The sequence below is a fragment of the Anabrus simplex genome, chromosome 3 (assembly GCF_040414725.1).
Source record: "Anabrus simplex isolate iqAnaSimp1 chromosome 3, ASM4041472v1, whole genome shotgun sequence".
NCBI lineage: Eukaryota > Metazoa > Arthropoda > Insecta > Orthoptera > Tettigoniidae > Anabrus > Anabrus simplex.
The window spans coordinates 229972468-229988527 of NC_090267.1; the positions used below are offsets into that span (position 1 = coordinate 229972468).

The 16060-nt window shown below is 37.4% G+C and overlaps 1 protein-coding gene across 1 annotated transcript in view; it reads left to right on the top strand.

The window, feature by feature from the left end:
- LOC136867176 (uncharacterized) overlaps positions 1 to 16060 on the top strand; it is a 247008-nt gene that overhangs the window by 185470 nt on the left and 45478 nt on the right. The window contains exon 6 of the mRNA XM_067144299.2: positions 4991 to 5100. Within this exon, the coding sequence (XP_067000400.2) occupies positions 4991 to 5040 (50 nt within the window). The 3' untranslated portion in view covers positions 5041 to 5100. The remainder of the gene's footprint in view (positions 1 to 4990; positions 5101 to 16060) is intronic.

Consider the following 16060-nt stretch of genomic DNA (forward strand, 5'->3'; position numbering starts at 1 on the left):
TAATATGCACATCATACCTTAGGTTAAAAATGAATCTAAGACAACAATTCATAATACGCTGCAGTTTCCTAGTTTGTTCTTTAGTAGCGTCTACCAAGATAACTTCACAGTAGTCAAGGATAGGAAGAATTAGGGTCTGTGTTAATCTTTGCGAGTGGTATAATATCTTTATTTAATTTCAGTGGGTGTAGAGTAGCAAACACCTTCTGACTTACGTTTTTGATATGTTCTGTCCAATTTAGAGTTCGTCATAGTCGCCCCAAGATTTCTCACTGTTTTACTGTACGGGATTGTGCTATTATTTATTTATAGAGGAGGAATGATCGAATCATTGATCTCGTGTAGGAGCTTCTGGGAACCGACAATGATAGCTTGCGATTTTGATGGATTTATGAGAAGTCTGTTTGCGAGAGCATATTCACTGAGTTTCTTTTCATGTCATCATTTATGCATTTTACTGTGTTTGGTAATTCGCTTAAGCTGCAATGGTAATAAATTTGGAGATCAGCATATAGGTGATAATTACACGTTTTTAGAGAAGATGAAATGTCATTGATATACAATGTAAAAAGCAACGGTCCTAAAATACTAGCTTGTGGCGTGCCAACTTTCCTTGTACGCCATTCTGAATTTCTTTCACGAGTTATCACCCGCTGCCTCCGATCTTTCAAATATGACGTAAAAAACTTCATTCCTAAAGGGTCAAACAAGTAAGATTTCATTTTCTTAATTAGTAGCTGTAAGTCTATTGTATCAAATGCATCACTGAAAACCAGTAGCGTTAGTACTGTAACTTGTCGTTGTTCCATAGGTAGTCTGATGTCTTCTGTCACTTTAAGGAGAGCCGTGGCAGTGCTGTACCCTTTCAAAGCTCGATTGTAATGGGTCAAGGAAAGAATAGTTATTTAAATATTTCAATACTTGATCATACACCAGTCTTTCCAAAGCCTTAGAAAGCGCTGGAAGAATAGAAACTGGCCGATAATCAGAGGTGAGTTTAGGATCGTTTATCTTGGGCACTGGGATGACATTAGCTTGTTTCCAGAGTGCAGGGAAAGTTCCATTTCTAAGACAGTAATTGAATATATGTGTGATAATCGGGAGGATAGCGCCTATTATATTATGTATGAAATGCATAGGGATGTCATCTACTCCTACTGCTTTAGATTTAATAGAGTATAGTACTTTTTTAATTTGGTTGCTAGTGACCTCTTGGAATGAAAATTGAGGACAGTTAAGTGGAGGGATGGCTGGTTGATTCGTATTTAATTCTGCCTGATTGATTGGTTTAAACGCGATTCGTTCTTCAGAGAAATATGTAATAAGCTCGTCTAGGGGAACAGTTGGTTCTCGTTGTTGTTGTTGACCTTTTACAATACCAAGAGAGCGTAGTTCTTTCCAGGAATTCCTGGCATTCAGTTTACCTGAAAGACAGTTTAAGTACTTAAATTTCTGATTTCTTGCTTAATTCTGTTCCTAAGTACCCGATAGTTTTCAAAATCGGATTCGTTACAGGTACGTTTGTACCGTCGGAACCATGAATCACGGCGAGCCATTAAATTCTTAATTTCGTCATTTAACCATGGGCACTTTCACTTGTCATTTTGGAGCGTGTTTGTTGTATAGACCAGTAATGAGGGAATTTAATTTGTCTATTTTTGCGTCAGTATCATCTAGTAGTAGAATATCATTCCAGGGTAGGTTGTAGGCGTCATACTTCAGTTGATCTAAATTAATATCTCTTATATTCCTACAAGTAGTGAACTTTGGTTTGTATCTCAGAAACATAACATGTTACAGACGTGAAAATTGGTATTTGGAATCTCCTGTAAAAGTAAAAGAACACACATAATTTGTTTTCTGAAAATCCACTAAGGGGAAGTTTTAAAGGGGGTGAATTTTTAAAATGAGCATATCTACAGTATATCAAAAATCTTACCACATATTACAGACATGAAAATTGGTATTTTTAATATTTTAAAAATATAGTAACACGTATTTTTGTTTCAGAAAAAACACTTAAGGGCTGAGACTGTAAAAGGGGATGAATTCTTTTTATGAGGATACTTATATCTCAATCACTGAAGATCACACTGACATGAAAGTTTGTATTTGGAATCTCGTCTTAAAAAAAAAAGAAACATATTCTTAATGAGGAGGGGAAGATAAATGAATTGAAAAATGAGTTGAATTCTTTATTTGAGGTTACTTATATCTCGAAACCAAAGGATGTTACGGACAAGAAAATTTGTATTTGAAATCTCCTTTAAAAATAAATATTGTGCTGGGGGAGGGGGGTGGAATCAACTTAAGGGGTGTGAAAATAGTTGAATTATTTTTATGGGGATACAAATAAGAAGTGGACTTAAAGCAATACACCCCTAAGGGAGTTTTGCCAGGGGGGCTGAGGAATGATGACAAAAGTATGCATTTATATGAAACTTTGAATTATGCAGTTAAAATTTCAAACGATATCCTAGGTTTGAAGGTTTGAAACAAATTTAACCGCTCAGAGAGTTAAATGGGGATTAAGATCCAAAAACAAATATATTCCTTCGTTCGAAACGGTTTAACGTACAAAGACAAAATTCCAATTCCAAATCCTAGGTGTGAAATAAGAAATAATTTTTTACATTCCAGCCCTAAAGTGTAAAATGAGGTTAGCTCCGTAAACAAAATTATTGATCCCTCCAAAACTGTTTGACGTACAAAGTTGTAATTTTACGAGAAGGGTATTCTTTTATGTCCTAGGTGTAAAATATTGTATACTTGAAAATATTTCTCCCCTAAGGGGTTTAGATGGTGGTGTGCCCTCAAGAACACACTATCTATTCTTCCAAAACCCTTTCAGGTACTAACTTTTTTTTAAACATGATGCTGCATAGGCTTTTGGGTTTATGCCGTGTCAAGAAAATAAGGTGAAATTCTTTACGTTTCGCAGGGAACTTCCAGGACGTGGCACAATGCTAGCGTTCAAAGCGAAAGCTGACCGAACCATCAGACTAAGCGGTTCACGTAACATGTGTACGTAACATATGAACTTGACAGGTGTAGGATACAAACACAAGCTTGAAATGAGACATCTGGCACCGAGGAACGTACGAATTCGGAAAAAACTGAGATGAAATAACAATAGTGAAAGGACAGGGAAGGGAACTACCTACATAAATTCTTAATGGCTGGCAACCAGGTATTACTTAATTGATAGCCGGTGTCCCTGTTGAAATTGTTAAGGTTTCTACGTATTTCCACAGCTTCCCGTATAATCCTGGACCTGTAGTGTCTAGTGTGAGTAAGAGCTCGAGCATCTTGGAACATGACATCATGACCCGACGATAGAGCGTGCTCAGCTATTGCTGATTTGTCTGGTTGGTTGAGACGAATATTACGTTCGTGTTTTTTGATATGGGTACCAATGGACCGGCATGTTTGGCCGATGTATACCTTATCGCAAGTACAGGGAATTTCGTATAACCCAGGATGTAAAAGTGGGGACAATTTGTCCTTGGTTTTACTCAGACTGTGAGCAATTTTAGTGGCGGTGCCAAACACTGTTTTTATATTGTGTTTGCGGAGGACCTTGGCATTTCGATCTGTGGTGTTGTGAATGTAAGGCAAGTAGGCAGTTCCCATCACTTCTTCCTTCTGTGAGCTTTGCTTGGTCGTTTCTCTGGGATGCAGGGCTCTATGAATCTGCAAATCACTGTAACCATTACCCTTGAACACGACTTCGAGCGTGTCCATCTCCACCTGGATATGTGATGGCTCACAAATTTGTCTCGCCCTCCTGGCGAGTGTCGTGAGAATGCCTTGTTTTTGTACTGGATGCTGGTGAGAATTTGCATGAAGATAGCGATTTGTGTGGGTAGGCTTACGATAGACGGTATGTCCTAAGGAGCCATCCGGTTTCTTTCTTACTAGAACATCCAAGAATGTCTAAATTTTAAAGAGTCATTGTTTAGGAAGCCTTTCTCGTGCACAGTCGAGATTTCTTCTGAAAAGTATTCATTCCTCCATTACTGTTTGACGTACACAATCAAAATTCCACAGGTTGGTTGCTTTTACATCCCAGATTATAAATAAGATAGGGTTTAAAACATTCAAATTCTTCCGTATAGGGTTCAAATGAGTGTTAGATCAGAAAATAAGTAATCATTCCCCCAAAAACCTTTGACGTACCAACTGAGAGGGCATATTTTACAAGCTTAGTTGACAGTGGGCTCTCCAAAATATAAAACTTTGAATAATAATTTTCAGTTTGAAGCTGTAGCGAAGCACGGGTATCTTGCTAGTATATAAATATGCTTATTTTCCACATTCCATATATACTTAACTATGATCACAACAGAGTGCATGCATGCGCTATACAGCTGTTAACACTGTTCCTGTTTTGCTTCTGATCAAGTAGGTCCTCTGAATAAACAGAGACTATGTTAAAAGAAAGTACTTGAACCCAAAAAAGCAAAGAAGCCTTAACAATCACCACCGTACACTCCCATTTCCTTTTCTTCTCTGCAACATCTAAATAATATATTACTTAGCAAGTGGCTGCTTGGTTTGCATCACACAGCTGTCAGCTTGCACTCAGGAAATAGTGGGTTTGAACACTACTGTTGGCAGCCCTGAATATAGTTATCCTTTGTTTCTCATTTTCACACCAGACAGATGAGTTATACATTAAGACTACAGCTGCTTCCTTCCCACTCCTAGCCATTTCCTATCCCATGGTTGCCATAAGACCTGTTTGTGTTGGTGCGACATAAAGCAAAAATTGTTAAAATAAATACATTTTTAAATTGTGAATAATATGTTACTACAGCTGGTGGTTTGTAATAGTCTGGCAGTAAATTTTCATTAGGAAGAGGAATAGAATGTAGTGACCATTGTAGTTGGTTTTTCATGCACTGAATGTCAGTATTGTTCCTTCCTTTCATCTGTGTTACAAGTATGGTTCTCACAATAGTGTTATATAACTTATGTTCTTTTGCAGCATTGACCAGGTTTGAAGGTGAAGAAAAAAGAGATGCAGCCCGTCACTGACTGCAAAGATGAAGAGAATCCAAGATTAAATTTATAAACTGCTTTTTTCTCTGAAATATGGTGAGTTTTATCACAGTACTACTGATTGTACCTAAGATATATCTGTCTTGCAACTAAACTGCCAGTGCTGGTAGTGGGTAAGTTAACATGCTGCCTACTTGAACCCAAGAATCCGTTTCGAACTTGGCTGAGATCGTGGTCTATGGATGACAGAATAATCCATAGGCCGCTGAATGTTCATGTTATCGTATCAGGTGTTCATGTGGATAAATTCTTGCATCATTCTGATCTGTTTAGATAGTGTTTAGGATTTGCTAATTAGAAGGGCTGGCTGAAATAACTAAACTGGTGCAACCTATTAGTAGGAGTAGAATTTTGTTTGGATGAGTGAAAACTGGTACTCATTTGTAGAGATGCATTGGTGGGATCAATCAAAATTGTCACCACTTGTGGCAATTAAAATATTGTGTGTCACAAATTGTTGTGGTAGCTTTTAATTAAGGATTTATTAAACACACTGTGTAGTTGTCTGTCTGTTAGGTCATCAGCCCAGAGGCTGGTTGGATCCTCAAATAGCACCACCAAAGGTTATGCGGTTATATGGAAACCCCAAAAACCGAGGGCAGCACCAAAATGAGGCGTACTAGGCAAGATGAGGAGTGAGGTAGTCTGCCATTGCTTTCCTCACTGGGTCAAAAAGTACTATTGCAGCACGACTGACCCTATGAGCAGCACCTTTCATAACACTCGGATGCCCTAGCCGTGCTCTGAATGTCATTACTCGACACTACCCAAACCCCAGCAACTTCCATATTGTCACAGCCATGGATGTTGACTGGGACTTCAGTGGAAGCTACACTTTACTCTGGCCTGTGCCAAGAGATGGATGCAAAAGTACTGTATCCATCAAGAAATGACAGCAGGCAGACTGTGTAGTTATAACGATTATATAAAGTTCCAGTTATCTGCATGATACGCCAGAGAATTAGTCCTTGGTAGGCAGATTAGTATACTGTTCATATTGCTATTCACAGAAAATGCAGAAGCCCTGATGCATTGCCTGGTGAAATCCTCTTTAGCCACGGATCCTGTAATGGGAGCCATGAGCTGGCAAACATGTGCCACATTGCAAAGTTAGGCTCCTTTCATTCGTTTGAATTAGGAGGAAGGGGGTAGAATTCCTGATCGGTGCTCACTGCTTTCTTGTTCTGTTCTCTGGCATGAGATTCATATGCTGCTGTATGTTCTAGGCCATTAATCTGTGCTAGCTCCCTGATAAAGAAGTCTGTGTCAGTCATTCGATACACAAGTCGGGTCAGTGCTGTTCTTGATATCAAGCTCAATAGCTGCAGTAGCTTAAGTGCAGCCAGCATCCAGTATTCTGGAGATAGTGGGTTCGAACCCCACTGTCGGCAGCCCTGAAGATAGTTTCACGTGGTTTCCCATGTTCACACCAGGCAAATGCTGAGGCTGTACCTTAATTGAGGCCACGGCCGCTTTCTTCCCACTCCTAACTCTTTCTTGTTCCATCGTCACCATAAGACCTGTGATGGTGCGATGTAGAAGCAACTTGTAAAAAAAATGCTGTTCTTGATAGACAAAGGGCTTGTTGTATGTATGCAGCTTTAATGCCTCCAGTCTCTTCAAGTTTACAGGTGTGAGATTGGTCTATATCTTACTGATTGCTATCTTAATATAAAAGAGGCACAAAGCTGCTCCTAACAAGAGTTTCTCAGTTTTCTTTGTATCAAAGATTGTTTTGAGCTGTACATCTTTCTATATGCTTGCTGTTACTGTTTTGCTGTTACTTACAAAGTTATTCCCAAGTACTTACAGGAATTCACCGATTCCCGACGGTAATTCCCACAAGAGCAATATGTCGATATGTTCCCTCCACTCTTAAATTTCATAATATTTGTTTTGTTTGTATTAATTTCTTATCCATTCATTTGTGACCATATACGCAACCTGTCCAATCCTCCTTGTAAAACGAGTTCGCTTTTTGACAGTACTGTCATATCATCCGCATAAGTAGCATTGTGATCTCTCCGAGGCAATCACTTGGATAACGTCATGAGTAAAACGAAAAATCGCCACCACCGATCTCCTTGAAGAATGGCATTTTTTGAGTTATAAATCCGGATTGCCCCACTCCATCACTGACAGCAGGTTGCAGCTCAATATGGTTCTGTTAACATCGTCAAATGTTTTGGCATAATCTACGAAGGCAGCGAATAAGTATCCACCTGATGTGTTTGTTGCATCCCATATAATGGTGAGCAACCTTTCGATTGCCTAAATTGTGGATTTTCTAGCTATGAACCCATACTGTTCTGCGGACATTCATGTCATGGCTTGTGGTAGAATGCAGTTAAGAATGATCTTAGTGAGTACTTAAAAAAGTGCACATTTGAGACAATTCCATGATAGGTGTCTGGTTCCTTCTTGGATCCTTTTCCCTTATATACAGTAGAAGTCCGCTATAGTCAGTACGGCATATAATGAGAACCCCGTTATAACGACAGTTTTTGTCTGTCTCTTCAAAATTCCAATATTAAACTGTGTAGTACCCTTTGGTTATAGCGAGAGCCCTGTCACAGACGCATTCGTTATTATGAGCGATTAATCATGCATGATTTTTCCGTTACTTATATTTATGCACCCAGCGATTATATTACATGCGATCAATCATCTTCGGTATCGTTTCCTCGCTATGTCCATTAGCGAGCTCTTTCATCGATATTCGATGGCGATGTCGGAGTCGATTATTATTACCCGTTGACTGCTGTTCCGTAAAGAAAAATGGAAATCAAAGAGAACATGCTTCCATAATAAATGCGTAAATAACATATCCGATAGCAGTTGTTAACTCGTTAAAAATAAAGGCTGAAGTAAACGATCGCTTAATTTTAATGCTAAATACTGCAGTTAAGTAAGAATGGGGTACACCTCAAGATATGGCAGAGTGCATCACTGATTTCAGAGGTTAGATTATATTTTCTCGCGTCTGGAAATTTCGGTAAGGCTATTATCATGTAAATTTATAGCAAGGTTATAATTTCTCTACTGGCGCTTGAGGCATGTTTTTACGATACATATAGTACCAAGACCCTCTACAGTAGTATCAGACCTTAATACAAAATCAACATGGCCAACTCATCGGTTGAATGTAAACAAGCCTTTGTTACATAAACATAACCTTCCGATTATTATATTGAATTGCTAAGTTGTAAATAACGTACAGAGTACTTCACTTTGCGTAATAGAACCAATGCTATCTAGAAATGTCTGTATCTGGACAAGCAATATGTGGAAAATTCAAAATATGATTCACCACAAAACTGGCCTTTAAATTACTGTGATAAAGATATATTCATTGTGTTTACTTCATTGTATTCGCGTACGCAAAATACAATTTGTCCAAACAGTAATAATAATAATAATAATAATAATAATAATAATAATAACAGAACGCCTCTCCTTGCTCACAGTTAAATGTGCCAATAAGGCCTATACACTAATTAATGCACACGCTCCAGTCAACAGTGAACCTGACAAAAACAAGGTTGAAAAATTGTGGTCACAACTTGAACAGGCACTTACCAAGTTCCCTCAGCATCATGTAAAAATCCTCCTTGGAGATTTTTATGCGCAAATTGGCAGAGAAAGGAAACACAAGCATATCACTGGATGTTTCTCGGCACACAATAAGACTAACGCAAATGGACACCGTTTAATCAACGTATGTGGAATGGCAAACCTCCAGCTGATGTCCACACACTTCCAGAAACCTCCACAAAAAATGAAAACATGGAAATCGCCAATCAGTCACCTAGGCAAATACCAGATCGACCATGTAGCAATTACATGTAACCAATCTCATGATTAGACCCGTATTGAATTTGCTAAAATATGCTTACAATATTGTGATTTTTTTTTTTCCCCCACCTTTTCGATACTATTGGTTTTATGTTGTTAGATCATAATGCTACAACACTGTTTTATAGGGACATGTTTCGCTTGAATTTCAAGCATCCTCAGCCTATATAATCATCTCAAGGTTAAGACCTGTCATATTTGATTAGTTTTGACAAATTTGTGCTTAATTATAATTCTAACAATAAAGTAATAAAATATATAAACATAATAGTCACCGTAATGTAACAAAGTCCACAAGGTTTCGTAGTGGCAGTCAAAGGGATGCACCATCATTCAAATATTATGAATGAAACAAATCAACTCCTCAAGATTTTGGATTGACGTCCCTTTTGACTAAATACTTCATAAATAAAAACTACTACCAACGGAAAATCTGATCGTAAAAAATGAAACTAATTTAATATTTTACTGTCCAAAACTATTAAATTACTCTAGCAAGCCTCAAAATTAAAACAAGAAGCTGAATTCCAAACAGATCCAAGATTTTAATTTTAAGACACCAATAAGTTTTAACTGTAACTACGACTCAAGTTTTAACATAGAAGTCAAATTACAATTGTTTTAATAAACCAGAACTTTGAGAAAATAATTTTAGCCAAATTTTCAACATTTGAAGACACTGTGTTTTGGATGTCAATATCTTTAGAATTAACGGTTATTCCAATTTTAGTATAGTCATCCATATTGTTAAACTGTTAATGTGTTCCATAAATTCCTATGTTTATATATTTTATTACTTAATTGTTAGAATTATAATTAAGCACAAATTTGTCAAAACTAATCAAATACAACAGGTCTTAACCTTGAGATGATTACATAGGCTGAGGATGCTTGAAAGTCAAGCGAAACATGTCCCTATAAAACAGTGCTGTAGCATTATGATCTAACATCATAAAACCAGTAGTATTGAAAAGGTGGGAAATAAAAAATCACAATATTGTAAGCACATGTAGCAATTACCAGAAAGTTTTCCCCAGAAATTATGAACTTCAGGATACGTAAAGGTTATGTAGAGTCAGACCACCACCTCTCACAAATCAAAATCCATTTCAGCCCCAATCGAAGGAAATACCTAAAACCTACAATCCCACGCACTGACCCAGGTTATCTGCAAGACGCGCACATGAGTTTGCACAGTCTTTGCGGGCAAATGCAAAAACATGGGGTGCACTTCTTGAGACTATCCAAGAATCATCAAGGAAACTTGGCCAACTTGGTAAACGGAAACATAGATGGTGGCCTTCGGATTATGACAGAGCACTGAAAACATGTATGCGAGCCTGGAAGAATTAGCTCAGTCATCAAACACCAGAGAATTGGCAGATCTTTTCAGAAATTCAGAAGCAAACGTCCAAAAGACTCAGACGAATTAAACGTGCATATCATAACAAAAGATTAGAGGAGATTGATAATGACTTCAAATGGAATAATACAAGAAATTTCTACAAAACCTTACACGAAGAGCTGACCAGCTACAAGCCACCCACTCTTTGTTTTCGGCGCCCTGACAGAACTCTCGAGACCAACACAACGGCTAACTGTGACATCCTGAAACAACACTTCAAAAAGTTACACAACTCGAACCACTAACTGAGAAACTCCAATTCCACATACCTACTCCAAACCCAGATTAACTTCCATCGACTCATGAGAAGATAAGGAGCATCATATTACATCTCAAAAACAATAAAGCACCAGGAGAAGATGGTGTAATCGTCGAGATGGTGTAGATTGGGGGAGATCAAATGATCGACCAATTACAAGTCATCATTGCGAAAATACGGGAAAGTGGAGTCATACCTGTAGATTGGAAAACTGCCGTGATCCATCCACTGCATAAGAAAGGTGACAAGATGGATCCAAACAACTACCGAGGTATTTCTCTTCTGCCAATAGCATACAAAATTCTTTCATGTGCTCTGCTTACCAGATTGGAATAACAGACAGAAGATAAGATCGGCGAATACAAGGCGGGCTTTTGTCCACATCGATCGTGCGTGGAACAGATCTGAAACCTGAAGATGATACTCCAACACCGCCAGTCAAACCATACAGTGGTCACTTTCATAGATTTAAAAAAAGCATAGGACTCAATACACCGTGATACTCTGTACAATATCCTTTGAGAATACGGTGTTGACAACAAAACAGGCACGTTAATCCAACAAACCTTAACAGATACAACCTCTAAGGTGAAGTTCATGGGTGAAATCTCTGCACCCTTTGAAATAAGAACAGGTGTTAGACATGGTGATGGTTGTCCCCACTTCTGTTCAACCTGGTACTGGATAAGGTCATTAAAACACGGGAGAAAGAAGTGCCCAGAATAAACATGGGAATGAAAAGTAAACAGATTAACATTAAATGCCTTGCTTTGCTGACGATCTAGCAATAATTACCCAGGCTCCTGAAGAAGCCAGGCACGTCATCGAGAAGCTTCACGAGTAACAACTCTCATTATTGTTCCGTATTGAAGATGACGTTAGGCATAGATATCAAGGATAATTTAATGAAAAACCACCTATTCAATACTTCCCACGTTTAATGTGGTTATTATCTACATGATTTTATGTAGACTTATTTAGGTCAGGTACATGTTTCACCCATTATTTTGGGCATCTTCAGCCTGTAAACAACCTTTAGGTCAAGGTTTGGGACCTTTTTAACCAATATAAACATACCAATATATACACTATATACAATATATACATTATATACAAACATTAATGAACTCTTAAGATGGGTAACATAAGTTAATACAGTTAAGTTTTTTGGTCCTAATCTATCTAATATGAAAAATGTCCAAAACTAAAATGGATCTTCTTTTTGGTAAAGAGGATTACATATCGGGGTTTATGTGACCCCTATATCATATTATGTTCTTGACGTACCGTGTCTGTTGACAGGATGTGTCGTCAACAATAAGTGGAGATTTGAACTGATTGTTGCTTGTAGGTTGGTCAAGATTGAAAATATAAATTTAAATTAAATGTGTTTTAACTTGGCAGTTCTATTCTGGTTAACTTAAAATGTTCAAAAATAAAATGAAATGGATCTTCTTTTTTATCATAAGTCTTGAGAAAGGGTGATATTAAAACTGGGGCTTATTTGACCCACGATTTTCATTTTCATGTTCTTGACATAACTAATATTTAAATGTGTTGTCATGCATAAGTGGAGATTTAAAAAAACCGATTGTTGTAGGTAGACTGGTCAAGAACGATGTGAATGAAACTGTTAGCGTCTTGACTTTGGGTCTCGTGTAACATCAAGGAATTGACAAGAGTACAATATTAAGCTGTTTCATAGTTTTAGGCTGCTGCTTAATTGAAAAGGAACATCCTAGACACTTGATACAGTCTTGTATGAATATTGTTCCCGTTGATGTGTTGCTTGGTCTTTGGGGGGGATCTTAAGAATATCTGTACTGAAGTAGAAAAGTAATATTGAATTAAAAATTTAGAGCATAAAATGTATTAAATTAACACCTCTTAACTGTAAAATGACTTGCTTGTTCAATTAATACTAGATGGACCTGTCTGTTCCGGCAGCGCCTGTCTTATCAACATTTCTACTCCTGGTGTTGTACTGGTGCGGTAATGGAGGGGCGGGGCATGGAGGGAGAGTGGGGGTAGGCTGGTCTATGGGCGTGTGTGCTGTTGCTGGAGGAGAGTTTCTAGAAGCAATATGGGCGGGTTTAACTTTTGGTATGGTGGATGTAGCATTTGAGTGTGGAGATTTAAATAATTGAGGGATTTTGTTTTGATCTGAATTCACGATATTAATTAATTTAGGTGTTAATTCGTACAAAGGATTTTTAATTTCATTGACGTCGTTGAGATTTTTATTTTTATTGTAGGTTTGGTCTAAAAATATGTGTAGATTTTCCAGTTCATTCATTAATTTCCCTTTACCTATGCTTCTAATGATGGTAAGATCTTTCTCTATGGATGTAAAGTGATGGCCCGTTTCTCTCATATGTTGGCTCATCGCTGAGTACTTATTGTGTTTTTGAGCGTTATAATGTTCCAGATATCTTGTGTTAAAGCTCCGGCCAGTCTGTCCGATATCAGAAAAATCACATTGTGTACATGTTAGTTTATATATGCCGGACCTTGAATAATGGTTGCTATTGTGATTGACCTTGTTGTGGTTAAAAAATATGTTTCGATTGGTGTTAACTGTCCTGAAGGCTATATTAATATTGTGCTTCTTTCAAGTATTTGCGACCTGATGGACGGCTGAGTTGTTATATGTAAATGTGGCGAAACTAGTTTTTTTAGGTTTTTCTGGGACGAGATTAGTGGACAATTTAATTTTGATTTTATTAATCAAACGGTTGACCATATCTATTTTAAATCTCCACTTGTGCATGACAACACATTTAAATATTAGTTACGTCAAGAACATGAAAATGAAAATCATGGGTCAAATAAGCCCCAGTTATAATATCACCCTTTCTCAAGACTTATGATAAAAAAGAAGATCCATTTCATTTTATTTTAGAACATTTTAAGTTAACCAGAATAGAACTGCCAAGTTAAAACACATTTAATTTAAATTTATATTTTCAATCTTGACCAACCTACAAGCAACAATCAGTTCAAATCTCCACTTATTGTTGATGACACATCCTGTCAACAGACACGGTATGTCAAGAACATAACATGATATAGGGGTCACATAAACCCCGATATGTAATCCTCTTTACCAAAAAGAAGATCCATTTTAGTTTTGGACATTTTTCATATTAGATAGATTAGGACCAAAAAACTTAACTGTATTAACTTATGTTACCCATCTTAAGAGTTCATTAATGTTTGTATATAATGTATATATTGTATATAGTGTATATATTGGTATGTTTATATTGGTTAAAAAGGTCCCAAACCTTGACCTAAAGGTTGTTTACAGGCTGAAGATGCCCAAAATAATGGGTGAAACATGTACCTGACCTAAATAAGTCTACATAAATTCATGTAGATAATAACCACATTAAACGTGGAAGTATTGAATAGGTGGTTTTTTTTTATTTTATTAAATTACCTTGATATCTATGCCTAAGCTTCACGAGACCGCAATCAAAACTGGTCTCCACATCTATGAAAAAACGCAATACATGGACTCCAAGTGCACACACCTAACATCACTAGTGACCAAATATGGCAACATTTTACAAGTCAAACAATTCCAGTACTTGGGTGAAATTATTGGTAATTCAGGCAATGAAAAAGCAGCTAACAAAATGCTCGCAGAAAAACTACGTGAAGCATACTTAATCACCTGGAACTTCTACAATAAGAAATCAATATCCTCAAAAACCAAACTTCGACACTACAACACTGTTGTCTTCCCTGAGGCACTCTACGCAACTGAGAAATTATCACTCACCGTTAACATCAAGGACATTGAGAAAATTGAACGACAGATACTGAGGAAGATATTCGGACCCAAGTTTCAAGAGGGTATATGGATGCGAAAAAGCTTGGAAGAACTCTATGCATTAACTGAGCGATTCACTTCAGTTGCATGCAAAAGGCGTATGAAATTTTATGGACATTTAGCATGAATGGATGACTCACGACTGACTAAGAAAATATTTCTTATTATCAATGGAAACCAACAAACCAAAGTTCGCTGGCTAGTGGATGCACAAAAGAACCTTGCAGAAGTCAACGTTGATCCAATGGCAACCACAAGGAATACATACAGACAAAAGATCAACAGCCATAAATTTGCACCCAAGAATCCATCTGAGAAAAGCTTGAAACTCAAAAACTCATGAACACAAGAAAGACAGCAGGCCCATAGTGAAAGGCTGAGGAAGTTTTTGGAAGATAAGAAGAACAAGAAGATGAAGAATATCAGTGCTATTTAATGGTTCCACGTGCTCCTTAAGGGGCTAAACGAATGTGTGTGTATATATTATTATAATAATAATAATAATAATAATAATAATAATAATAATAATAATAATAATTGTACCGGGTGGTATACCTCCATGTCGCTAATTCAAACTTTGCGCCAGTTGAAACTCCCCTACTGGAGGAAGTCTGAACTTTATCTAATGTGTTAATTTTCAAGTTTCTCAGAAGATGTCACTACTTGGAAATTTTGAAGTTTCTGAACTGTGTCATTTTCGAGGTATTTTTGTTTTGCCTGTAGTAAGAAGTGTGAACATTCTCTTCTAGAGGACACTACTGAAGAACTACAATGGTGCACCCTAGTGCGAAGTGAAAGAACTGTTTTTTGGAGAAATTTTTATTTCAAAAGTTTGTTCCTTGTTAAATTTCTTTCTGTTATTGTTTAAGTTGGCTGTATAACCCTTTCTTTCCCCTTGTTTTGAATTTAGCCAATCCCTAATTTCTTTAATTAATTTATGACCAATCAGGTGTATCTTCTCCAACTTGAATATCTTGCTTAACCCTAGCCAATAAAATTCTTGTGGGAGGGTGTTCTCATTCCTGAAACGCCTCGAACTTTCCGCGAGAGTATATAAACTGCTAATTTTCGGGTCTCCGCGCCACTTCAGTAACATCTTTCAGTGTGTAAAGTACATTGCAGGGGGCGGGAAGCGCCTCTTTCTTCGGGCAGCAGTTCATCCACAAGGAATGGCCGTTTAATAACTTCTTTTCTTGCTAGCTCAGCAGTTTAACTCTCGGGGCGGGTCCGAAGCCTTTTACCATGTAACTTCCCTTAAAATGTAAAACCACTTGGTATCTATTCTATCTTTTTAAACTACAAATCGGGATAGAGAGTGCTTAACCCTCTCGAGCTCCCACTCATATTGCATTGAGGTGAACTTATTTTCACAACCTTTTCTTCCTTAACGTAATGTAAATTGTTTCCTTCTATAAGTCACCTCTTTAGTATGGGATTAGCCCTCGCAAGAACGGCCTAGTGCCAAGTAGGTTTTAAACACAATGTATTAGGAGTGCGGATTGCCTCCTCTCAAGTTGGTATTTTTGAGGCCATGTAATTTTCATGTTTCCTTAATAGGCCTCAGTAGGTTGGTTATTTTACCCCTGTGTTTATGTCCTTAGAGGACAACTTGAAGGTGGAGTTTGGTGTGGCCTTTGAC